A 25,554-nucleotide genomic window follows, 5' to 3' on the forward strand; every position below is an offset into this window, starting at 1 on the left:
AAAGCCATTCTTTTATTGTCATCACATGTTTGTTGCTTAGCTTAACCTAACCACCCTCTTACTCTAACTCTAACCCTAACCCTAACACTAAGACTCTAACCATGATTGATTAAATAACCCTTTTTAGCTCACGGGATTCATATAAAATATTGTTACATTTATTAAATCGAATAAGTTTTAAGTGCTATTGTTCAATGTCGACATCATAAATAAATAGAAAGTTGGATACTTTATTTTAATTTTTTTTTTTATTATTATTTCTTATTTTTTAAGATAAGAAAGTTGGATACTTGAAACATTATGAGTTGTACTAAATTAAATCTCTTACTATGTATCGTTTGTTTTATGTCATTTGTTCCAAAAAGTCATATGTTAAGAAATAAATGCTAATAATAATGTGATATTTGCAAATACCACTTAAGTAACTTGTTACTTATTTTTTCCTAAGTTTCAAATGGACACTTAAATTAAATAATGTATTATTGTAGATCCTAACCAGGGGCGGACCCACATTGTAGCGAGGGGGGGCAGTCGCCCCCCCTGAAAAAAAAATCGAGAAAAAAATGTATGTGTATTTTATTAAGTTACAACATATATTTGTATTAAAAGATGATAATTATAGACATAATAGTAACCTTGGTGTAATGGTTAAGGTAGTTGGTAAATAGGTTAGAGGGTAAAGGTTCAAATCCCACTAACTACACTTTATATATTTTTTTTAAATTTATTTATGCCCCCCCTCACTTTAAATTCTGGGTCCGCCACTGATCCTAACCATATATATTTATTGCCCAGTTCGATCTTACGTATAAAATATATTATATAATAAAATAATAATAATATTTTCGTATACTATATGTTATTGCAACATGAAATCAACTTTATTTTTTCATCAAACTATAAGTAAAATAATTGTAAATATAAAAAAGAAAATATGTTAATTTAAATTATACACATGGCAATGATGTGTCATTGTCACGTCAATGGCACATCATTTTTCCCATGTTTTTTATTTTATTTTATTTATTTTCCCCACAAAATAACATTTTTATACCTCAAAAACCATAAAATTTAAAATTCCAAAAAAAATCAGTTTGTTGAGAAAAAGTGATATTTTTGCAAACTTATACCTTAAAAACCATAAAATTAAAAAATCCAAAAAATGTAATTTGTTAATAAAATGTGGGTTTTCATTACATCACAATAAATGGATTTGAACCCAATTGATCTAATTCAATTATTTATTGGATATTGAATTTTATCTTCCGTTCAAATCTAATTAAATTGAGTCATCCGATCCTACCCGATCTAATAGATGTATTATATTGGATCGATTTAAACCATTGAGTGCATTGACTGGTTTTCTATTGGATTGAAATGGATCTATCCAATCTATTTAGCTACCATTTAAGTTAATTTCATCAAATATATATATATATATATATATATAAATATATAAAAAACCATAAGTTAAAACTTAACAATCTAACATACATAATAAACATTAGTTAGTTCAACCTAATTCTCATGATCTCATAATAAAACCACTAAGAAGTAAAATTTATTCAATACACATCTGAGAATTAATATTTTAGATCTAAGATTTTTTTTTCTTTAATCTCATGTATTAAATGTATATTAAATCAATTAATATATATTTTAAAATTAAATATATAAAATTATAAATGTATTTTAAAAACATATAAATATAATTAGAAAACCATTAGATGATAATTAGATCGGTTTGATCGGTCATCCATTCGATCGGATGTCCCATCCAACAACATCCGATTAGATTTTTAAAATTTACATCTCCGATTCTATTGGATCAGTTAGGATTGGATCGGTCGTTGGATTATATGACTTTTTACCCACTCCCTAAGAAAAAGTGATATTTTTGCAAATTTATACTTTAAAATCCGTAAAAATGAAAAATTCCCAACAAAAAATTGTTATTGTGTAAAGTCCATAACGAAACCCACAACAGTTTCGGAACCGGTATCGGAATCAACCCATTCTCACCTACTGGTCAGACCTCACCGACTCAGATCCACAGACTGGCAGAGCCACCACACCACAATATCCTTCTTCTTCTTCTTCTCGAATTTTCAAACCCTAATTACCTCTTCCAAGACTTCTCCGCCAAACGCTGTTTTTTTGTTTTTGTTTTTTCAATGTCATCAAATTCCGCTTCTTCAACCTCCGGCGATGATGACTTCGTCGACTCGAATTCAGTCGAGGATCGATTGGCGACCGTAGCATTGGCGGACACCGTTGAGGAATTTTCCTCGCCGCCTCCCAATCTGGAAAGTCAAGAAGGTATCGGTTTTGCTTCGGCGAGCGAGGGAGAAGATGAGGACGCTGAGAATGATGAGGATGAAGGAGGTGTGGCGGTTGGTGAGGGTTTTGTACGTGGTGGTGTTGTTTGGGGGAGAACTGTTTCGGAGATTGAGGTGGATGCGCCGGGAAGCCCTAGTAGTAGTGGGTATGCTGGTGAAAGAGGAAGTAGTGGTGCGAGTAGTGGTGAGGTTGAGATTGATGAAGTTGGAAATGATGAGATAAAGGATTTGAGGAATAATGATGCTGAGGGGGTTTTGGATTCGCAAGCCTCTTGGGTGCCTGGAAAACGCCATGTTGATGAGGTACTCACTTCCCATTTGGAATTTGTATTGCATGTTAGATTTTCTCAGTGATTATCAGAATGAGAGGACTTTAAGTTAGATAATTTCTTGAGTGATTTTCTCAGTGATTATCCAAGAGAAAATGTATCAACTGGTTTTTGAGTTTAGTGTGTTGAAACATGGAATTTTGAATGAACTTGAATTATTTCTACATTGAAATCTGTACAGAAAATTAGAGTAGTGACTCTAATCTTTCTTTGCTATTTTTTTTTTTCCTTTCCCTTTTTTGTTTATGTTATTCTTATACAAGGATTCATATAAACTAAAAAGCTTGCATCTTTAGCTAGTTTAAAGTTATGTCATAATCAGAATCAGAATCAGAGAAATTTCTTATTAGCTTTTGGTAAAATTGGCAAGAAGGGCATGTTTTATGGCATAAATTAAAATTACACTGTAAATAAAGGCATACAATACAAAATTACCATATAAAACCTAGCTGAGTTTTTTAGTTATATCATTTTGCTTTCATTACTTTGCCAACTGGCAGAATCTATGATGATATTTGCAGTGTTATTTGCTGTTTGATTCATAATTGAAGCGCAGGATGATGCTTCAGTATCATGGAGGAAAAGGAAGAAGCATTTCTTCATTCTTAGTAACTCTGGCAAACCAATATATTCAAGGTCTGCCTCTCTTACCTTTTTATTTTATATGCAGAATGAAGTGCAAGGAAATGTGATATTGTTTTTTGGTGTCTTGTCTCTTCTTTTGATTCTTTTATTAACTTCAGATACGGTGATGAACACAAGCTAGCAGGATTTTCAGCAACATTACAGGCTATTATTTCCTTTGTTGAGAATGGGTACAATTCCTGAATCCTTTTTTATGCATTATATTTTAATTCAAGTCATTGCAGCCCTTGACACTGATTTTCTTCATACAGAGGGGATCGTGTCAAATTAATAAGGGCTGGGAAACACCAGGTCTGCTTATTTTATGTTTAAAGCTTTCTTACTGAAGTGTTGATCATACAAATTAGTAAAACATAACTGCTAGTCATGCAAGCATTGGCATAATTTACACAATCAACTTTAGGTTTAATTTGCTGTTCTGAATGTAGAAAAATTGGAAGAATATTGAGAACTTCCTTTTTATACTTTGAACGAGTAGCTTTTATGTACTAATAGCTGTTACGTTGAGCAATCAACTCCATGATATGAGACTTAATTTTACTGGGCCACCTATGCGGTGGTGTATGATCAGTAATTTATGCTTCACAAAAAGTAACAAGGTTGGAGTGTGATACTAGGTTTGAACTCAAGTACAAGCTCCTTTAAGCGGGTTTAAGGATTCTGGGGGTAAAACATTCCGGTTGGAATGGCTGAATGGATTTCAAAATTGGCAGGCGAGGCGGTTCAAAACCAAATTTGAGGCTATGCCTCATACGCCTCTTATTGATGAGGCACACTTGAGGCTTAATTGTGTGTTAGGATGGTTTTATTGTGGGTTCACTTGGGCTTTTTTTAGCTGTTTGTCAGGGCTGCTTTAAGATTTTAAAAGACTAAGGGGCTTTAGTTTGGGCCTTTTTTAGAAGATTTTTTATAAATAAAATAAGCAAGATGAATGAAAACCTAAAACACTATTTCTCAAATTCAAGTCGGCTCCTAGGCTAGTTTGTTTCATGTTGCTGATTCTTTTAATTTTTATTGTATTTTTTGAGTTGCTTGGTTTAAGTTAGGACGAGTAGATGTGACTGAAATGATGACTTCTTGGAGATTTAATAAATTTAGTTTATGCTAGACTTATAACTAGTAATTTTATGATTTTGACATGGAAGGAAGGCTTACATCTCGTGGTACTAAGGGATTGGGTCCTATGAACGGAGAAACCTTTTAATTATACTGTTATTATTCATAAGAATTTACACCCTCATATACGTTGTCAGTTAAAATAACTGGCATGTAATTTCATGTTCAGGTGGTTTTTCTTGTCAAAGGACCAATTTATTTAGTATGCATAAGCTGCACAGAGGAGCCTTATGAATCTCTAAAAGGGCAGTTGGAATTCATGTATGGTCAGGTAGCAATGAAATTTTAATACCTCAACCTATTTTTTTCCATTTTTAACATATTATTGTCTTCTTGTTTTCTTGCCTTATTAATGAAACCAACTTGTGCTTCCAACTTTGAGTTTTATTTGGGAACAAAGTTCTTCACGAAATTCTTTTATCTTCTTTTGTAATCTTGTATGCAAAATCCATTTCTTTTCCTTTTATAACTGTAATATATGGATGCAGATGATACTTATTCTAACAAAGTCAGTAAATAAATGTTTTGAGAAGAATTCAAAGTTTGATATGACATCTTTGCTTGGAGGAACTGATGCTGTCTTCTCCTCCCTCATCCATTCTTTCAGCTGGTTTGTGTCTCATCTTTCTTGTAACATTCCTTAATTAGTTTTGTATGTAGATTTATTGTGTCCTTTGGTAAAAGCATACAAGGGATGTTATTGACTGTCTCTTTGCAATTTCTTCCCCTTCATCTTTTTACTTCCTGAATACGTATTTCTTTGCTTTCAGCAACCCAGCCACATTTCTTCATGCATACACATGTCTTCCCCTTGCTTATGCAACAAGGCAAGCCGCAGGTGCCATATTGCAAGATGTTGCTGATTCCGGTGTTTTATTTGCAATATTAATGTGCAAACACAAGGTTGTAATTCCCTTTCCTTTTCCTGTACTATATGCATTTGAATCATGTATTAGTAGAGCATTTAATAAAATAGGAGCTTGATTGCAGGTGGTGAGTCTGGTTGGTGCTCAGAAAGCTTCACTGCATCCAGATGATGTGCTACTACTTGCCAATTTCGTTATGTCATCAGAATCTTTTAGGCAAGTGTAGTTTTCTTTTAATGACAATTTCAACTTAAGGTTTTTGCAACCAAGGTGCTTAATCTGCTTTCTAACTATATTCTAGTTGCAATTCTTTTCAAGAAGAAATATTTTGCCCCTTCCTCGAAACCAGCTCTGCCTTAATTTGGGTCAATGTCTGGTTCGATTGTTTATTTTGTCACGGATTTTGCCATGTTCTCTTTGCTTACATTTCTAAGTTATCGGTTATCCTATGTTGTCTTAAGCAAGAGCATTTTCCCCGTACATTATCATACTACCACTGAGAGTGCTTCACCTTTTTGTCAGAATTTTCTTCTCATTTAATGGGCTTCACCTCATTCCATTAGAATTTTCTTCTCATGAAGTGCTTCACGGCATGTTTTTATTTTATTTTGTATTTTTTAAAATTGATTGCTTGATTAATTTATCCAATGCTCTTGTTTTCTTTTAATACAATCATTATCGAGATTTTGATTGATGGACTCCGATGTTTTGACTAGTCTTACGAACCACTGATTGTCTTTATGCAGGACATCTGAATCTTTTTCTCCAATTTGCTTGCCAAGATTTAATCCCATGGCGTTTTTGCATGCTTATGTCCATTATTTTGATGTGAGTGATTGCATCAGATGTGATATTCCTTTACATGCCAATCACTTCTTAATACGAAAAATAGCTTAATCTTAAGCATATCCTTTTAGTGTATGTTGCTTTGTCGCGATGATTACAATTTCTTTTTACAGGCGGATACTTATTTGGTGTTACTTTCTACTAGTTCGGGTGCCTTTTATCATCTCAAGGATTGCAGGTTAACTCTGGTTTATATAATTGAAATTTGTGTTGAGTGATGTTGTAAATTCATTATGGAATACGTTTACTACTTGGCCTAACGCGAGATATGAAAACACACTACGGATCTTCCCCCATGCTCCTCAAATGAGTTGTAATTAAAAAATATATGTTTGCAAGCTGGTGATCGTTTTTATGTATTTCCTTAATTTTGGTTGTTTGATTCGTAGGATGCGTATTGAGACAGTCCTTTTAAAGTCAAATGTTCTCAGTGAAATCCAGAGATCCTTGCTAGATGGTGGAATGCATGTTGAAGATTTGCCTGTTGATCCCTTACCTCGATCTAGTGCATTATCGTCGCATCTGAACCTACCCAAACCTGTAACTGATTCTCCTGAGAGGTTCAGGGACACATGCGACGGCATAGCTGGTCCTTCTGGACTTTGGCATTTTATATACCGCAGTATATTTTTAGATCAGTATGTTTCTTCTGAGTTCCCAGCATCAATTAGTAGTCCTAGGCAGCAGAAAAGGTAAGATCGTCAACTTTTGATGCATCTATGAAAGAAACTAAATATTTTATCAGCTCCTACAGTGACGCTAATGCATTTGGTGTATATCATTTTTCAGATTATATAGAGCATACCAGAAGCTTTATGCTTCAATGCACGAGAGAGGAATTGGACCTCACAAAACTCAGTTTAAAAGAGATGAAAACTATGGTATTTATCTGTTGTTCAATAGCACACACCCCCAGCCGAGCATATTATTGATACTTTTAAAGAATCAATTCATTCTCTTGTTTCTTCAACTCATAACTGATTGATGAGGTTTTGATCTGTTCTGTTCTGTTCTGGCAGTTCTGCTTTGTTGGGTCACTCAAGATTTTGAACTTTATGCAGCATTTGATCCACTTGCAGACAAGGTAACTTCTGGGTCAAGATATCTTAATTTGTTCAATATGAAAATATAGGTGATAAGAGAATTAAAATGCAACATAGTTTTGATAATCCATGAATACTATTAAATTAATTAAATGAATTTTTTTTTTCTGATTTATCGGTTATTATTTCTTTTGAGATTGTCATTCTATGTACTTACTCTAAATTCGGAGAGAAATCAATGCTGTGGACCACTATATTTTTGTGATTTGCGTAGGCTTCGAAAATCAAACAAGCTAGACGAAGCATATTTCACCTTGACCAAAGTTTAGCATTGGTGTTATCAATTTAGAACCTTCCTAGTTACTAATGTTTTGGCCAAACCAATTTTTTCTTTTGAGTGGGTTGTAAAAAGAAGGGATTGCATATGGGATAAAATAAAACATGAAGAAAACCTAAATAGTGTGTACATCTTATGCATAAGAATCTTTTGAACAAAGTACCCAAGAAGAGTAACTCAAAGGGTCAGGCATGTGGTTTGCTCCCACAAAGTCTAAGGCTCGAGTCCATTTCTAAGTACCCACATTGCAATTGCTATAGATTTTTGGTCCTTAAATATTGTAGGGTCAGGCGGGAATCCTAGTTTCGAAAAAAGAAACACAAAAATCTTTTTGAACAAAGTTCTGGCGTCTATGACTATTTGATTGGTTTCTAATAAATGTCAATGATATAATGATGAGAACTGAGTACTCCAAACTCAACAACACAATAAAACAGTAGCAAATTAGTAGGAAATTATAAGATGGGAGCCCTTAGGCGCCTTTGATGCAAAGAGATTTACTCAATACATTACATACCTTTTTATTTACTAAATGCTAGCACACCCTACTATTGTCTAACAAATAATGTTATGAATTTTGTATTGACATGGGTTTTCACTTTTCAGGCATTAGCTATAAAGACTTGCAACCGTGTTTGTCAATGGGTGAAAGATGTTGAGAATGAGATATTTTTGCTTGGAGCAAGCCCTTTCTCATGGTGATAAAACTATTAATCCCAAAATAACTCTGTAGCACACCATTGTACTATATTGTTTCTTTTTTTCTTTCTTTTATCATGCCCACACGCATTTGCACACATCAAATGAGTAGGGAACAAATCTTTAAGACTTTGTAAAGGAATATATATATATCTATATATATTTATATATGTTTTGTCTTAAATTTTGTAATTTTTGGTAGAGCTTATTGTTGAAGAGAGAAAGGAAGAAAGAAAACCTGGACCCAATAAATAAAGAGATGATTTGAGATTTGTTTTCCTTTGTCAGTCTTAGAGTCACATGAGTTTATCTTTCCATGGTTGCAGTTGCAGAATTAAAGGTGTGAATGTGATGTGATGAGTTGATTTTCTTACAATACAAAGCTCTAGTTACTACTAGAGCTCTAAATGAAATGACATGATATGACTTGACATGAGTTTAGCTAAGTATGAGCACCATATCATCCATGAGACTCAAAATACATGAGTTTGGGCTATGCTTCACGAGGTTTATGAAAAATTATTAAGGATTTACAAGAAGATTGCTCGTGCTGATGTTATATATGACACAATGTTTAATTTTATGAAGTTATATAGTTAAAACAAACATAACATGTGTTGTCCAAAATAAAAAACTAAGGTGATAGAAAATGGGTTGGGGGTCGAGGCCAGGGTATGGGGTGGGGGACAGTGTCGGGTTTGGGTCTAGAGCTGAGGCGGGGTCTGGGGCTAAGTTTGGATTTGGAGTTTGAGAGCAAGGGTTAGTGTTTAGGGTTAGGGGTCTGGGGCCGAGGTCTGAGTTTGGGTCTAGGTCAGGGTTTGGGTGCTGGGTTGGGGGTTAACCTCAGGACTCGATTTGAGGTTCGAGCTGGTGTTCTGGTTTGGGGTCTACGTTCGAGTCCAAGTCGAGGTTCGGGCACTGGGTTCCGGTTCAAGGTTGAGTTTGGGGACTGTGTCGGGGTCATGTTTAGGTTTGCATTGGGCCATGACAGGGGCTGATGTTTGAGGTCTGGGTCAGGATTGAAGGTCGAGGTTTAGGGTTAGTGTCAGGATCGGACTCTAAAGTATTAATAAAAGAAAATATAATTAGAACAACTTAATTGTATCAAGTGAAATCGACTTAATTATATTTTTATTTTAAAATAATTTTGATTCTCATTTTATAAATTAAAAAAAAATAGCTTAATTGTATTTTTATTTTAAAATAATTTCTTAAAAGTGTTTATTTAGAACATGTTTTTAGAAAATATTTTCATTTTTCAAACTAAAAAATTGTGAAACACATCCAAATATATAATTAAAATTGTTTTAAAATTTGAGTTACAAATTTTATTAGGTATTAGTGTATATATTTAATTTCTATTAATTAATAATTAGAAATAATTTTTATACATAAATGTGTGTAAGATGTTGCTAAAAAAATTATAAAACTAATTGAATTTGAGATTATTAGAGAGGAAGTGTGTATTTCTTTTCTATTTTGTATAAAAGCTTCATTTTTGTTTGCTTCAAATTTATTTGTAGAAAATAGTTATCTTAAGAAATCATTAATTACCTTTAAGAAATAATGTCAAGCTTAAGTAATAATATTGTGTCTTACCATTTAAGACCAGGTTTGGTTGTATTTTTATTTTTAATGGAAATCCATTGGTGCTGGTTTGGTCTTTGGTGGTTCTTTTCTTTGTAGATCTCTCATAATTGTGTTATTTTATCATAAGAGTCAAACTTCTATTTTTAAAATTCAAAGTATTTAAACTTTGTAGATCTAGCAAAGTGGTAGAGGCTGCCAAGCATTACTGCTTGGACTATTGGACAAGATCTTGTTTTTTTATCATTCATTTATATATATATAACATAATAAAGATTTTTTTTTTTTATATAATGTATACATAATAAATATTTATAATAACAAACATGCACTTAACAAAATTGATAAAAGAATTTATGATGTACTTATTTATTTAAAAATTAAATTTATAAAGTATTGATTAATAGTTTTTTTTTTAATTTTTTAAATAAAAGATTTAATTTTAATTTTTCGCTTAACACTTCTAAATTGTTTGAACTAAGGCCGGCAAAACAGGTCAGACACGATGACACGACTTGAAATCCGCACGAGAGTTAACGGGTTTGGTTTTGCCTTAAATGGGTTTAGGTCGTGTTCGGGTTGACTCGTCTAACACGTTTAATAAACGGGTCGTGTTCGGGTTAACACGGCTAACACGAAATTGACACGTTATTGACATATTTAAAGTTATTTTAGTACTTTAACGTGTCATAAATAGGTTAAAAACATGTTGAATACTTCATAAACATGTTATTGATTGATATGTTTAAACAAAATATACTTATAAACGGGTTACACGGGTTACACGGGTCGTGTCGTGTTAACCCGTTTATAAATGGGTCGTGTTGGAGTTTTATTTTTTTGACACGATTATTAAACGGATCGTGTTCGAGTCGAGCATGTACCTGTTATACATGGGTTTCGACACGACACGAACACGACCCACGAACACGAGTTGCCACCCCTAGTTTGAACCGGCCCTGTTTATACGCGCATTATTTATGTTAATGGACATTATATTATAATGATTATATCTATGGTTGTGTAATGTTATATCATAATGATTTAAGTAAAATATTATTTGATTATTGTTATTATCTTTTAGGAGAGAGTGAAAAAGATATTGGGGAAGGAAGGTGGTAAAGAAAGAATTAATTGAGTGGGAAACTTTTCAAACTTTCTCATTTACTACTTTGCCTTATCTAATTTCTCTTGTGGGTAAGAGTGAGACCCATACCTTAATTCCTCAAAACCACTATTTGATGGGCATTTTTGTAAATTCATCATTACCATATAGTATTAGTCAAACTTTATCAAAACTAAAGCTTTGTTCCCCACCAACCGTCCTCATTATATACCCTTTTCAAAAATTGTCAATTTCCATTTTCTCCTCACTTACCATTTTCTTTTTTATATAGACATCATATGCTAGACAAACACAAATTCATTAATATATATGTCATTTATATGGTGGAGTCTTGGTTTGTGGAGTAGGGCGCTCAAAAAATTTGAGTTGGGATGGTATGTAGCTGCAAAAACGTTGGCTACTAATAAAGAATTAGGGTTGGTTAAAGTGGATTTCGGAAAATAAAAAATTACTAAGACTGCTTGACTAACACAGCTTGATTAATTAAAGCGAATTAAAGGACAAAAGTCTAGATCCCTCTCAGATTTCAACCTACAATATTATTTTTGATTGATTTTAACTCTGTTTCTACTTACTTCTACTTTTAACTTCTTAATGAAACTCTTCTTAAAAAAAACTACTAAAACTGTTATATGTTAAAAAAAAAACTTGGAATTTAAAACTAAATAAAAAGTGCTTTTGGAGCTAATAGCTCAAAAATCACTTTCGAAATCCTAATCAACAAGGACCAATGTAACTCTTTTTTTTTATTATTTTTTTATTTTTTTTTTATGTAACTTGTGATTAGAGTGATTAGAATTCCACTAAAATCGATTCATCCTATTTTCTAAACTATGATAGAGATAACTAGAAAGTTTGAAACATGAATGTCCAAAAGACATATGAGGGGGATAGATTAGATGATAGCTAGCTTTGAGAATAATCTCCTTACCACCTTTGGAAAAGAATTTTTCATTCCAACCATTGAGATAGTAGTAGTACCAAACTTTGTTTACAAAGTAGTTATATGTATAATTAAGACTATAATATATATACACACATATGATAAGGACAATAAATGAGAGTATATATGTGGGTGTTGGCACCACAAGTTTCACAACCTTTTGTTAAAAATAATTTTAGCTCTTCTCATGTAACGTCCCCGCTTCAAGCCTCTATTGGGCCCTTACACCCACGGAATGAATGGCTCTTATACACGAGTACGTCACTCTGGCTGCTTCCTGGATCGATGACTGACCCTACAGACCAACACGAGTGTTTCCAGCGTGCTTTGTCCTCACTCGCACGCTTCCTGGGAAAACTTCCCAGGAGGTCACCCATCCTGAAATTGCTCCTGTGTCAAGCACGCTTAATCGTGGAGTTCTTTCGTGATGGGCTACCGAAAACAAGATGCACCTTGTTGACATAGGTAGTACCAATCAATCCATTTAAGCTTTCTTCATTTGTGTAGTCCCATACCTACACAAGCCTCGAATCATCCCATTGACCTTCCCGGCGGTGTGGGATTGCACAGCTTACCCGGTGTTTCCCCTTACGGATCACGGGACTACTGACTGTCACAATCACCCCCCCTTACGGGGTCCGACGTCCTCGTCGACCACACTTCCGGCTGGGTCAAGGCTCTGATACCATTTGTAACGTCCCCGCTTCAAGCCTCCATTGGGCCCTTACACCCACGGAATGAATGGCTCTTATACACGAGTACGTCACTCTGGCTGCTTCCTGGATCGATGACTGACCCTACAGACCAACACGAGTGTTTCCAGCGTGCTTTGTCCTCACTCGCACGCTTCCCGGGGAAAACTTCCCAGGAGGTCACCCATCCTGAAATTGCTCCCAGGTCAAGCACGCTTAACTGTGGAGTTCTTTCGTGATGGGCTACCGAAAAACAAGATGCACCTTGTTGACATAGGTAGTACCAATCAATCCATTTAAGCTCTCTTCAACTGTGTAGTCCCATACCTACACAGTCTCAGAATCATCCCAGTTGACCTTCCCCAGGCGGTGTGGGATTGCACAGCTTACCCGGTGTTTCCCCTTACGGATCACGGGACTACTGACTGTCACATCTCATATCTCTTCCTAACAATATCAACTACTTGTATGTTTAGGAAGATAATACTGCTTACATCGCTCAACTAAAAGGATGGTACATTAGATAGAATTAGAACACATTTCACCAAAATTTTCTTTATACGTTTCAAGAAAATATATATTGGTGTTCAACAAATTCAATCAAGTGTCAATCTTGCAAATTTATTCACAAAGTTATTACCAACATCAACATTTGAGAAGACGACAGACAAGATCGAAATTTTTCGATTAGAATACAGATGCCTAAATAAGGGAGAGTTAGTTTACACTACTCTTTTTCTTTTGATCAAGTTTTTCAGCAAGATTTTTAATGAGACAATTATTATGGACATCCAAGGGAGAGTGTTATAAATATTAATAATTATGTGGATGCCCAAATCTTTTATGTATTACCATTAATTGTAATCAACATTCCATTTTTCTTAATTTCTTAATATTTACTTCTTGTATTTGTATAAATAGGGCTTCACCCTATTGAAATAAACAACTGAGAAATTTTTATTCACTTTCTGTTTCTCTTTTCATCTTCTTCTTTCTTCTCATCTATTTTATATTATTTTATAATAAATTATTCTATTTTTAACTACTTTAAACTCATCCAAAATTCCTATTGTTTGTGAAAATTTTCATAATAGGCAAATTAACAAAATTTATTACATGAAAATATAGGTCATAAAGCATAATCAACAATATTTTTATTTTTGTTTTAAATTTTAATTTAATGCTAATAATAATCTTTTCAAATAATTAAAGTTTTCATGTAATTCATAGATCAGAATCAACATTATATTTATTTTTGTTTTAAATTCTAATTTAATGCTAATTTTCAAGTAATCTTTTCAAATGATTAAAGTCCATTCCATAAAAATATAATTCATAGAACAGAATTAACAATACAATTATTTTTGTTTTAAAGTCTAATTTAATGCTAATATTAGGTCATATTTTCAAATGATTTCTTAAATATTTTATTTATTTTGAGAATTTTTTCAAACATTAATGTTATTTTAGTATGTTTTTCAATCCTAACTTAATGATTATTTCGGTTAATTTATTCCAATTATTTTTCGAGTTTTTGTAAAATCAATTTTGTAGTTAATTAATTTAAATGCTCTTTAATTTTATATGTATTAGTGTCAAAAAGTTTTTAAAGTATTTTTCTCGAATCAATTTGTATTCAATTAATTTAAAATCAATCCCCCAAAACGATTATATCACCTAATTACATTAATTTCGTACTAAAATAAAATTGGCCTAATTTTAAGGATGGTTTTATTACTATATTTATTGTTTGGTAATTTTCTAGTTCCTATTGTTAGTAATTTTAATGCTCTTCAAACTTTTATTGGGTTTCTCTCACGGAATCATGACTCTTATACACACACGTATGCTACTGTGAATGCTTTCTCACTTGTACGCATTTTAAAAAAATTTCCCAAGAAATCACCCATTCCCAAATTATTCAAAGTCAAGTACGCTTTAACTTTTAAGTTCTCAATTAATGGGCCACTAAAAAAAAGATGCACCTTGTTAATATAGATAATAGTCATTTAATCCATTTAATTCATTTTCAACTGTGTAGTCCCATACCTACACAATTTCAGAATCATCACACTTGACATTTTCAAGGCGATGTGAGAACGCACAACTTATTCAGTATTTCTCCTTACGAATCACGAGACTACTGACTGTAACAATAATTGTAACGCCCTAGTTGAAGGAACGCCACATATCGTGATTACACTGTGCTAATCACGTCAATCAAGGTCTACTAAGCCAAGTGAATTTAAATAAAATAATTGATAAATTAAACCAACTTGTAATAACTTATACTTTAAACTAACATTATATTACATATATGAGATCTCGTAAAATCTTTTCAAAATATTACAAATTATTTATATAAAAGCCAATCTAAGCGACAAAATAAGATTTCTAAGGTAATCTTCTTGTAGTACCTAACCCTTGTGGTCTAACGTGGCGAAAACAAGTATAATCCATCGTCAAAGCCCTCGAATTCATGATTGTTTTGACATTGTCTTACTCTTGCCTGCATAATAGAGCACATGTGAGCCAATGCCCAACAAAAAGTATAATCAAACCCAAATATAAACACATAACATAATTATCACATTTAATATGCCATTGTGCCACTGCACTAATATAACACACCCCAACTTTTATGATGATGTCACAACATCTTAAGTCTATTTTGTATAAACACCACGTATTACACCCACACTTCTATTTATATTATCAAACCTCATTTGGGTGTATATCAATCTTGATTGTCGAGTTTCACCTAATTATTCTTTGAATGCATAACCCTTATCATTTATCCACACATCTCATTTAACATATTTGCATAACTTTAATACATATTTCTAATTAGCTAACTACACATCATATAAAGGTGCCACATCACTAAACTCTAAGTGCAGGGTTTGCTTTCTTACATGGATCCCAAAGTGAGTGGAGAATCCAAACTGAAAGGCGATCTCAATCAAATGGCGATAATTCTAGTCACAAACTTGAGTACGAGTATAATAAGATTAATCTCCAATCACATAACACATTTATAAATAATTAGATTCATAGACTGAGCCAAATGATAGAGCTCTTCACAATCTTTATAACGCTATAAAATATGTTTAAAATGGAGTTCATAAATAAAAATTATAACCTAAACAAGTTTTATAAAAATTCAGATTAGAGTCACCAAAGAGTTTAGTACCCCAAATCACCAAAACACAAACACCATTCAAGAAATCCTTTCAAAATTCAAACCCAAACCCTAACAAAATCTAAATTCAAAAAATAAAGAAAGGGATAAAAAATTCTTACCTAAATGTTCTCCAACAAACTCTATTCCTTGATTCCAACATGAACACACATTACCACACCAAAGTTTTGATAAAAAAGATGAAGAATTTAGTAAAAAATTTCAAAGTGGTCGAGAGAGAATAAAAGGGTGGTTGGAATATGATTTTGGTTTGGTGTTGTAAGGCTAATATGGTTGATCATTGTTTTGTATGACCACTATGATCAATTTTGTTTTGATAGGATGAATATGATTTTTGTATGACCAATATGGTCAATTTGATTTTTGTTTGTAAAACAAAGAAGTTCAATACTTTTTTTTTTTTTTGAGATGAGTTCAATACTTTATTTGAAACAACCATTTTGGTTAAAGATGTCAACACTTCCAAATACTCAGTTCTTTACATTGTGCCCTTCACCAGTTTCATACTAATCTTTTTCTTTTGTTATTTGTATGAAATGAAATGAGTTTCCTTTTTTAATATTAATATTTTATTGTTTAGCTTTTTGGGAGCAATTCTTTCTCATGTCAATCGCAATTTTAATATTACAATCTATGTATTCGTTAAACATATTTTTAGGATAAATGATAAATTTTTTGAATAGAAAAAATCCCTCAACCATCACATAATATTGTTAAATTTTATCTATTAATATTCCTAAAGATAAAATAAAATAAATATATGAAATGAGGGTAGAATCAATAAAGTTCTATGGGAGCAAATAATATTGTACTATTTCTTGAATTTTGTTTCAAAAGGCAAATCACATAACAAAAAATTATAAAATATAACCAATAATTAACATTTTACCAAAAAGATCTCTATCATTCAACATTCCCTACCATATTTAGAATTCGAAGTAGTCCCAAATAAACCTATAATAATAATAATAATAATAATAATAATAATAATAATAATAATAATAATAATAAGGTTTATAACTTAAAATAATAGGATTCTTTAAAAGAAGAAAACCACTAAAAATGATTTACCATAAAGTTTCAATATATGTATGACTTTAGTAAAATCTTTGTGACTAAGGTTATAATTAGTGAATTACAAATGTCAAGTATTTATATGTGCATTTATTAGTGCATGGTCCAAATCTAAATACTTTGATCTAGCTAGGCATCCATTGTATTGGTCCATGTGCATAAATAAAAATAATAATAATTATTATTATTATAATAACAAACACATTTTATTTAACCTAAAAGACCAAGCTTGGTCTACAAACACCCCCTTGGAAAATATTAATATTAATAATAATAATAAATAAAAAAGTTTGGTCCACAACTTCATTAATTAAAAAGTTGAGATCCACAATTTTTAATGACTCATTAATAGTCATGTTAATGCTAGTATTAGTGCATTGCAACTACCCAATAATAATAATGGGGTGTTTTTGGGGATTCAACTATCTTTTTCTTTTTTTTCTAAAAAAATACAAAGAAGAACTAATGTACATATTATTCACCCCTATAGATGTGGTGTTTTTTTTTCATAAGTTATAGTATCATGTCATTTTAAAAATAGTAATAGAAGAAAATAAACAAGTGAAGTAATAATTAAGTAGTAATTTTGTGTAAATTAATGAAGAAATGGAGTTGGGGGTGGTCCATAATAGAGGCAGGTAGTAGCTGTGTTGTTATCAAACACTTGCCATTAAAACGACATGGTTTAATGAGCTTTGCTTGCATTTAATTAACCAAAATGCATACTTTCTTTCTTTCTTTATTATTCTACATTTAATACATTTTAACACACTTAAACATTTCTTAATTTCCTATTTCCAATATATATGAACATAACTATATTAGTACCTAGCACCACTATAAGAGGTTGTGCCGAGAAATGTTAAAGAATATTTATGGTGCTTAACACTCTTATACAGTAGAATATCGTTATTGGTGCAATTTAATATCGGGTTCTACTTATTTTAATTTAATAAACATTATAACTAACATATAACCAATTATAAGACGCCATATTATAGAGGTATTATATTAAGTATCTTCGTACCTTATAACAATGTCTTAAGAATAATTATCGATATTCTATAAAAATTATTATATTAAATTATGTATGATTTGATACTTGATTGTATCAATACCAATATGATATTTTAAGTGACTCATATTTTTTGGTATTTTTTTTATAAATAAATTTTTTTAGGTATTAATTGTTACGACTATAAATTTTAATACAACGTATATCGTATTATTTTATACATAACAAATGATATGTATTTTATTCATATGTCTTATAATATTTATAAGAGTCTCGGGTTGGACACCCAGACCGTGGCCCCGGACCCGAATTCTAACCCAATCTTGTACCCAAACCTGACCCCAAACTTGGATCCAATCCACAGACCCAAACTCGGCCAGGACCTTGGACCTTAGACCCTATACCCTGGACCTAGATCCCTGGACACGGCCCCGAACCCAGACCCAGACTCTAGTTCTAGCCATGGACCCGACCTCACCCAAACTCGGACCCCAGATCAGCCCGAAGTCGAACCTAGACCTAAAACCCAGACTGAACTTGGATTGGCCCTGGACCCGGAAAGCCCAAACCTCAGACTCGGACTCAAACTCGGACTTGGACTTAGCCCAACTTTGACCCAAACTTGGACTCCAAACCCCAAATCAGACCCAGTCCTAACCCTAGCCCCGAACCCCATCCCCAATCCACAAACTCGAATCCGAACCCAAACCTGAACCCTAACCTAGACCAGGTTCATAATCCGGATCCAGACCCGGACCCCCGATCCAGACTCGACCAACATTTTTGGCCCTGGGTTGATGATGGCATCTGGATCTAGAGTCGTGGTCGAGGTTGGGATTGCGTTAATGGTAAATATATTATAATTTTGAAGAGTCTATTAATACAAGTCAACATCAAATATAGTATTGTACTAAATAATACTAATACTAACACAATACAATAATACAATGTATTAAACGAGTTCTTAGAGAAGTGAAATGGCAATAGCACCCTAATGTGGTTAATACCTTATTTTGTTAGTGATGTAAATGAAAATTGCATCATGCATATTTATATTCAAATTAATATGAGAATATGTTATGTCTTCTAATTAAGGTATGGGGTACCATAGTGTCTTATAAGTAGGGATTTTCACCTCTAAAATGGGGCCATGTATAGGTAACCGCCTTGATTGAGACTAGGATTAGATAGAGACAAAGATAATTTTCATGTTAATGGGATTCTCTTTAATTTTTATTTGTTTTGTGGTAGTATTTATTTTTTTAGCTATTATAGCATATTGGTAACTTTTTTTATATTTATTTATTCTGAAATTTTTTTGGCTGTTTAAAGTATTAGCATAGTATATTATCATTATTTGTATGTAATTTTTTTTTTAGTATTTTTTTAGATAAATAAATGAGATTATTCGTCCCAATAGAGATTTGCCACCTTACCCCCCAGTCGATGGAGAATATGCGAGGATAGGGCCAAGGACGAAGATTAAAAAACGCTCTATTTCCATCCATACTTATAATAATACTATTTAAACATTACTAAATAACGCCAGTCAAATAATGTTATTAATGTACTTTAATATCAAATTTTATATATTTTAATTTAATAATTATTTTATTTATTAAATACGGTCTCATAGTGGTATTGAAAACAATTGATGCCTTATAACAATATTTATGATAAATGTTATAAGACACCAGTAGTCCTTATCCTCAATAAAAAGTATAATATCGCTATTAATGATAATTATTCGTCAAGTGCCACTTTGTGCTAGTACTAGTCAGTATTAGTACCTAATAACAATGTTCAATATTTATTTACCGATATATTTAGTTGAATTAGACAAATTTAAAAAGATTAATTTTAATAAGAATTGTTAAAAAGTATTATTGGTACCTAGTATCTTTATATGTGTTATATGATTGTTAATGCAATTAAGTATCGAGTCTTATATAATTTAATATAATAATATTTAGAGAATATTATTAACTAATCATAAAGTAATATAGTACTTTTAAAAATTGTTGGGCACCACTGATAAATAATAACAATGTTCAATTTTAATATATAATTATTTGTGTGACTTAGTATTTGTATTGAGGTATTGACTATTGTTATGGTATAGAAGAGAAGAGCATTAATGTCACCTCTCTCTCTCTCTCTCACTAAAAAAGCTTAATAAGAACGTTTTTTTAAGTGGAGTAGCAAGAGCTTTTTGACTACGTCTCTCATTGGTACCATTTCTTTAATATCTATTTATGAATTATTAAAAACAAAAGCTTAATAATATTTATTTTAATTCTTTACATACTTATAGCACTTTTATTAGTTTCTCTATTCTATCTTTAAAATTTGAGGAAATTATAAATTTTGTAAGCTTTTATATTTTTGCAAAAATATATGTTTTTTTCTTTCAAAAAAGTTATTTTTATGGAAAAATTGAAAAAAATAATTAAAAAATATGAAAATATTAAGTAAAAGTAACTAAGTACTCTTATGGTAACTAGAGGAGTAACCAATTACCATAATGAGATAACCATATACTTTATGCTATTTTTTTTATACATTTTTTTAACTTTTTTTCTAAAATATTTCCATGAAATAACTTTTTTGAGAAAAATTAATATTTTTGCAAATTTATACTTTAAAAACTATAAAAATAAAAAATTCCCCTTAAAATAAATTATCAAAATTTTACTTTCTTTATTGTAAATTACATTTTTATATTACATCAATATGACAATTTTTTTTTTTTAAATACATTACTAAAACTTTTTTTTTATTTTAATATATTTTATTCATTTTAAATTTATAATATTGATATATACACATATTCTACATAAAACAATTATTCAAATTCAAAATAATTAATAAAATATGTTTAGAGCAGTGAATAATATTTATAAATATAGAATATGAATAGTACATTTTAAATAAATTTTAAAATAAATAAGAAATTAGAGCATTTGATGTAGTTTGTTTTTTTTTTTTTTTAAAAAAAATGAAATATCAACTTCATTGAAATTTAGCATTCATCATACAATAGAGCATGAAGCTCATTAGGAATATCATTCCTATAAATGCTACGATCAGAGAAAAACCGGGAGCGCCTAGCAACAAAGTAAGCGACGCGGTTTGCTGATCGTCTAATAAAACTTCTTTATTTTAGAGCATATAATGTGAGTGCTTTCATTAAAAAATTTCTCCTTATTAACTATGATTACTATGCTTTTGTTCTTAAAATAAAATAAATTTAATAAATAGATTTTTCTTTTGTTTAAGCTATTTAATTAATTATTTACTTACATAGTTAGTATTTCTCTTGACATTTAGCTCCTAATTAATTATAATTATTATGCTTTTGTTCTTTTAAAAAATAAAATCAATAAATAAGATTTCATTTATTTTATCATTTTAGTGATTGTTACAACTTCATGTTACAACTTTTTAGTAAACCTTCATGCCCAAAATCACATGCGAGAATATTTTTTTCATAGCAATATTCATTATAGTTACAATATTATCCTTATAAATTTCTAAAAAATTCCAAATACTTTGTAGCAACTGAAAACTAAGTTCCTTATATTCAAGTTTACCACGTGTGTTCAAAAAACTTCAAATTTATTTTTGACAATGTAAACTATTTAAATTTTTTTAAAAATTTACAAAAATAATGTTGTAACTATAACGAACATTGCAATAAAAAATAAATATTTCGATATATATTTCTAAGTACAAAAATTAATCAAGAAATTATAATAAAAAATTAACTTAAGAATTTCTTTTAAAATTATAATTATCTAAACATCGAAAAGAAATAATTTAATTATCTTTTTAACTTATTAATAATTATATAAAAAATAAAATAGCATGAAGAAAAGTGGGGGCGGGAAAGAGAGAGTTGGCGTTGGTAAACAGAAATTAATAATAATAATAAATTAAATTAAATTTAAAAATAAAAATAAAAAAAAAAACAAAAATTTAGAAAATCTAGGAAAAGATCACATCCATGCAGTGTGGCCTATAACGTTAAGTTGACTCTCAGCAACAAAAAATTAATTAATATAATAAATACTTTTATTTTCCATTTTTATTTTTAAATTAATTATTTCTTTATTATTATTTTTTTTCTTCTCCCAAAAAAATAATCATAAAAATAAATAATTTCTCCCATTACTAATTATTTTTATTTATTATTATTATTATTTTTTTACTTCTTCTCTTTCATTTTCATTTCACAACTTCATCTTCTTCTCTCTACCAAAAAAACTTTTTTTTTTGTTTCTGAAACAAACCCTAGAAAAAACCAAAACCCTTGATCTTGGTGGTCGGAGTGGTAGTGATACTCCTCTTCACCGCCATTATTTCCGGCTGGAGTTTGACTTGAGTAGACCCATATGATCCGATCTGGGGTTTCCCTGAAACCCATTTTCTTGAAGAAGAGGAAGGTGAGTGTGTTGTGTAGTGAAACTTGAATTAGGGTTTTGAGAGGGAGAAGAATCGGAGTATATACGAAAATGTATAAAAACCAGCTTCAAGAGCTAGCTCAAAGGAGCTGCTTTAACCTACCTTCTTATACATGTATTAGAGAAGGTCCAGACCATGCGCCGAGATTCAAAGCTACCGTTAACTTTAACGGTGAGACCTTTGAAAGCCCTCACTATTGTTCAACTCTCCGTCAGGCTGAACACTCCGCCGCCGAAGTTGCTCTTAACTCTCTATCTAGCCGTGGCCCTTCTCACTCTCTCGCCGCTAGGATTCTGGTCAGTTCTCTCTCTCTTGTTATTTTTCTTCCTAAAACTTCCGTTAGGGTTTCGTTAGGGTTTTGGATTTGATCTTTATTAGATTTCTTTAATGATCAAATCAATGGCTTCATTTCATTCCATTACATGAAAAGTAAAGAAATTTGAAATTAATTAACAATAATTATTATTATTATTATTATTATTTTTCCATTGAATTAAATTATTATTATTATTAAGCTTTACTGATCGCCGGTAGATTTAGATCTCCGGCAACGACAACTTTATCTATGGAATGACCAAAATGCCCTTGTTCTCAGATAGTTGAAAAAAAAGAAGGTAATTTAGTAATGAAATGATTCAAGTGAGAAACCAGTTTGGGTTTTTTCATTGTTTTTCTCTTTCAAATCTTTCTATGAGCTGTCCTTACAACTCTGAATATGTTTATTATGGTAATAAATTGATTGAGAGTAAAGGGTACTTTTGAGTCATAAGAAATTTGGTCAAGCTTTACTGGGAAGTTGCCTTATTTTTTTCTGGTTGACCATTTCACAGAGTAATGTATTGATAATAATCTTTGGTGATTTGAAATGTTATTATTTACCTTAAATATTACGCGTTTGTGATATAATTCTGGTTTTTCATTTCCTTTATTATCTTTAATTAAACCCAATTGTTCAATGGTGAGTTAATGATCTAGTAAATTTCATAAATAACCATAAATGTTTTTCATTCAATTACAAGTTGCTATTTCAGGAAATGTAGTAACTGTGTGAATGTCTTTGCCAAACCCCCTTTGAGTGGCATTTGTTCTGGTTTATATTCATATCTTTTTGATTACTGATTATGGATTTGTTCTATTAGGATGAGACTGGGGTTTACAAAAACCTGTTACAGGAAATAGCTCAAAGAGTTGGAGCTCCATTGCCCCAATATACGACATACCGTTCGGGTCTCGGGCACCTGCCAGTTTTTACAGGGACAGTTGAATTAGCAGGGATCATTTTTACAGGAGAACCAGCTAAGAATAAAAAACAAGCAGAGAAGAATGCGGCAATGGCAGCCTGGTCATCTTTAAAACAATGTGAGTATCATTAAGATTTAAAGGCTTTCAAGTATCAAATGCGTTAACTTAAATTTAATTGTGTGGTTAAATTTGATTGAAATCTTTTCTGTTTGGGCAGTGGCGAAAGAAACAGCAAGTTCTTCATCTGAACCAGAAAGCAGCGATGAGTTGGAGCAGATCACAATAGCTCGAGCATTGTCGAATTATCGGTTGAAGGAAAAAATGGCGAATCCTAATGCACCAATACCATTTCCAAAGAAGTTTCCAATTCAGCACACAAGGCCAACAAGTCCACAACCTCCCCCAGCAACCACATCGAAAATACTCCCCTTAATTTGTCAAAAGGCAGCTTCTCGGCACAGACCCTATCCTAGTTTACTTAACGACAGTCATATGTTACAACCACAGGCTCTTCCACCTGAAAACCGTGGGTGCCGTCCTCTGAAGTTCCCTGCTGTAGGAGCAGCACCTTATGTCCCCATCCGCCAAATGAGGACTTCTTGCCATGGCATAGCACCACCCGTAACAATAAGAACCGCCGTACCTGTGTTCTCTGCTCCCCCACTTCCTCCACCTACTGCAATATCACACCAGGTTATGCGAGCACCTCCTGTACGAATCGTTCCTCCTGTAAATATCAGACAAGCTGTGCCAGTATTTGCCACCCCACCTGTTCGAAATTTCGTTCCTCTAGTTAGAAAAAACGATCCTCTACCAATTCCAAAAGAAGATCAACCTGCAGTTTTGAAAAAAGACCATCCAGCCTCATCCCCTGCCCCGAATCCTACACTGCATAATCAATCACCTACTCAAACAGACGAAGCGAGGAGCAAACCTGTAGTAATGAATGATTTAGTAGAATCGAAGACGGTCACAGCACAGTTCCTGGAACAACTTAAGATCTGAGAGGTTTGATACTAAAGAATCAAGGGAAATACTGTTGTGGTTTTTGTGCCAATCTTAAGTTTGTTTTTTGCTATTGTTCTCATTTTACTTTACCTGTTTTTTTTTCCCTTTTAATCTTCTGCCCTTTTTTGTTCTGTTAAAAAAAAAAGAAAGCTACAGTTGGGAGGTTAAATTAGTATCAGCATTCTCATATCTACTACTACTACTCCATTCAAGAGTAGGTGTTTTCAGCCCCATTTGGTATCTTTCTTTCTGTGTCTTGTTTTTCAACTGTGCATATTATAATTTGCTCATTCTGGCTCATTAGTCATCACCATTATAGGTTGCAACATTTCACTCTTGTTTGTTGTTTTTCTTAGTTGAGAATAATCTTGCATGGGGGGCCTATTTTAGACCATACTGATTAAAGGAGACCCCTCCTTATTTAATTCAATTCTTGTTTTGGCCAAGCATGAAATTAATGGCTTTACATATATAAACCCATTTCAATTTGTCAGATGATGATGATGATGAGTTTATGTTTTGAGCTCTGAGTTTAGTTACCAATTCACAATATGAATTTTAGTTCTATTGAATCATGAATTTAAATTCACAAGGTTTTTATGACAAATTAACCACTAGAAAATTGAAAAATTGTGTAATTATTTCTATTTTAGGTATTTTAGCTAAAAAATTCTATGGTTTTTTTATAAGGAGGCAAAATTTTTAATTTTTTTATTCAAGTAATATGAATTAACTCAAGATATTTTTATGAAGACATCCACAATTAGTGCAGAAACCTCTTCAAATTAGATTAGATTAGATTGTAAGAGTATGTTTAGCCAATTTATGGGCCGTAACATTAATATTGCGGGATATATGAGCCCAATCAAATCCAATTGAAAATTATGGGAATTTTACAAAAATACTGCTTTTTGACCAAAACTTTACATTTTTACTGGGACACGGCAAAAACAACTTTTGTACTGCCCAAGCCCAATTTCA

General features: G+C 31.8%; 2 protein-coding genes across 2 annotated transcripts; both read left to right on the forward strand.

Annotated features, from left to right (window-relative positions):
- The first annotated feature begins 1,954 nt into the window (after positions 1–1,954).
- Positions 1,955–8,499, forward strand: LOC115719462 (vacuolar fusion protein MON1 homolog). The gene is made up of 14 exons (XM_030648523.2): positions 1,955–2,642; positions 3,225–3,304; positions 3,412–3,483; positions 3,565–3,604; positions 4,599–4,700; positions 4,918–5,039; positions 5,200–5,332; positions 5,420–5,511; positions 6,042–6,123; positions 6,255–6,319; positions 6,531–6,833; positions 6,931–7,022; positions 7,161–7,225; positions 8,128–8,499. The coding sequence occupies exons 1-14, from the start codon at positions 2,175–2,177 to the stop codon at positions 8,221–8,223; spliced, it is 1,812 nt and encodes a 603-aa protein (XP_030504383.2). The 5' UTR covers positions 1,955–2,174; the 3' UTR covers positions 8,224–8,499.
- A 13,493-nt stretch (positions 8,500–21,992) lies between these two features.
- Positions 21,993–25,064, forward strand: LOC115719354 (double-stranded RNA-binding protein 2). Its single transcript, XM_030648354.2, has 3 exons — positions 21,993–22,619; positions 23,463–23,682; positions 23,783–25,064. The coding sequence occupies exons 1-3, from the start codon at positions 22,374–22,376 to the stop codon at positions 24,568–24,570; spliced, it is 1,254 nt and encodes a 417-aa protein (XP_030504214.2). The 5' UTR covers positions 21,993–22,373; the 3' UTR covers positions 24,571–25,064.
- The last annotated feature ends 490 nt before the right edge of the window (positions 25,065–25,554 follow it).

This window comes from Cannabis sativa, chromosome 2, assembly GCF_029168945.1.
Source record: "Cannabis sativa cultivar Pink pepper isolate KNU-18-1 chromosome 2, ASM2916894v1, whole genome shotgun sequence".
NCBI lineage: Eukaryota > Viridiplantae > Streptophyta > Magnoliopsida > Rosales > Cannabaceae > Cannabis > Cannabis sativa.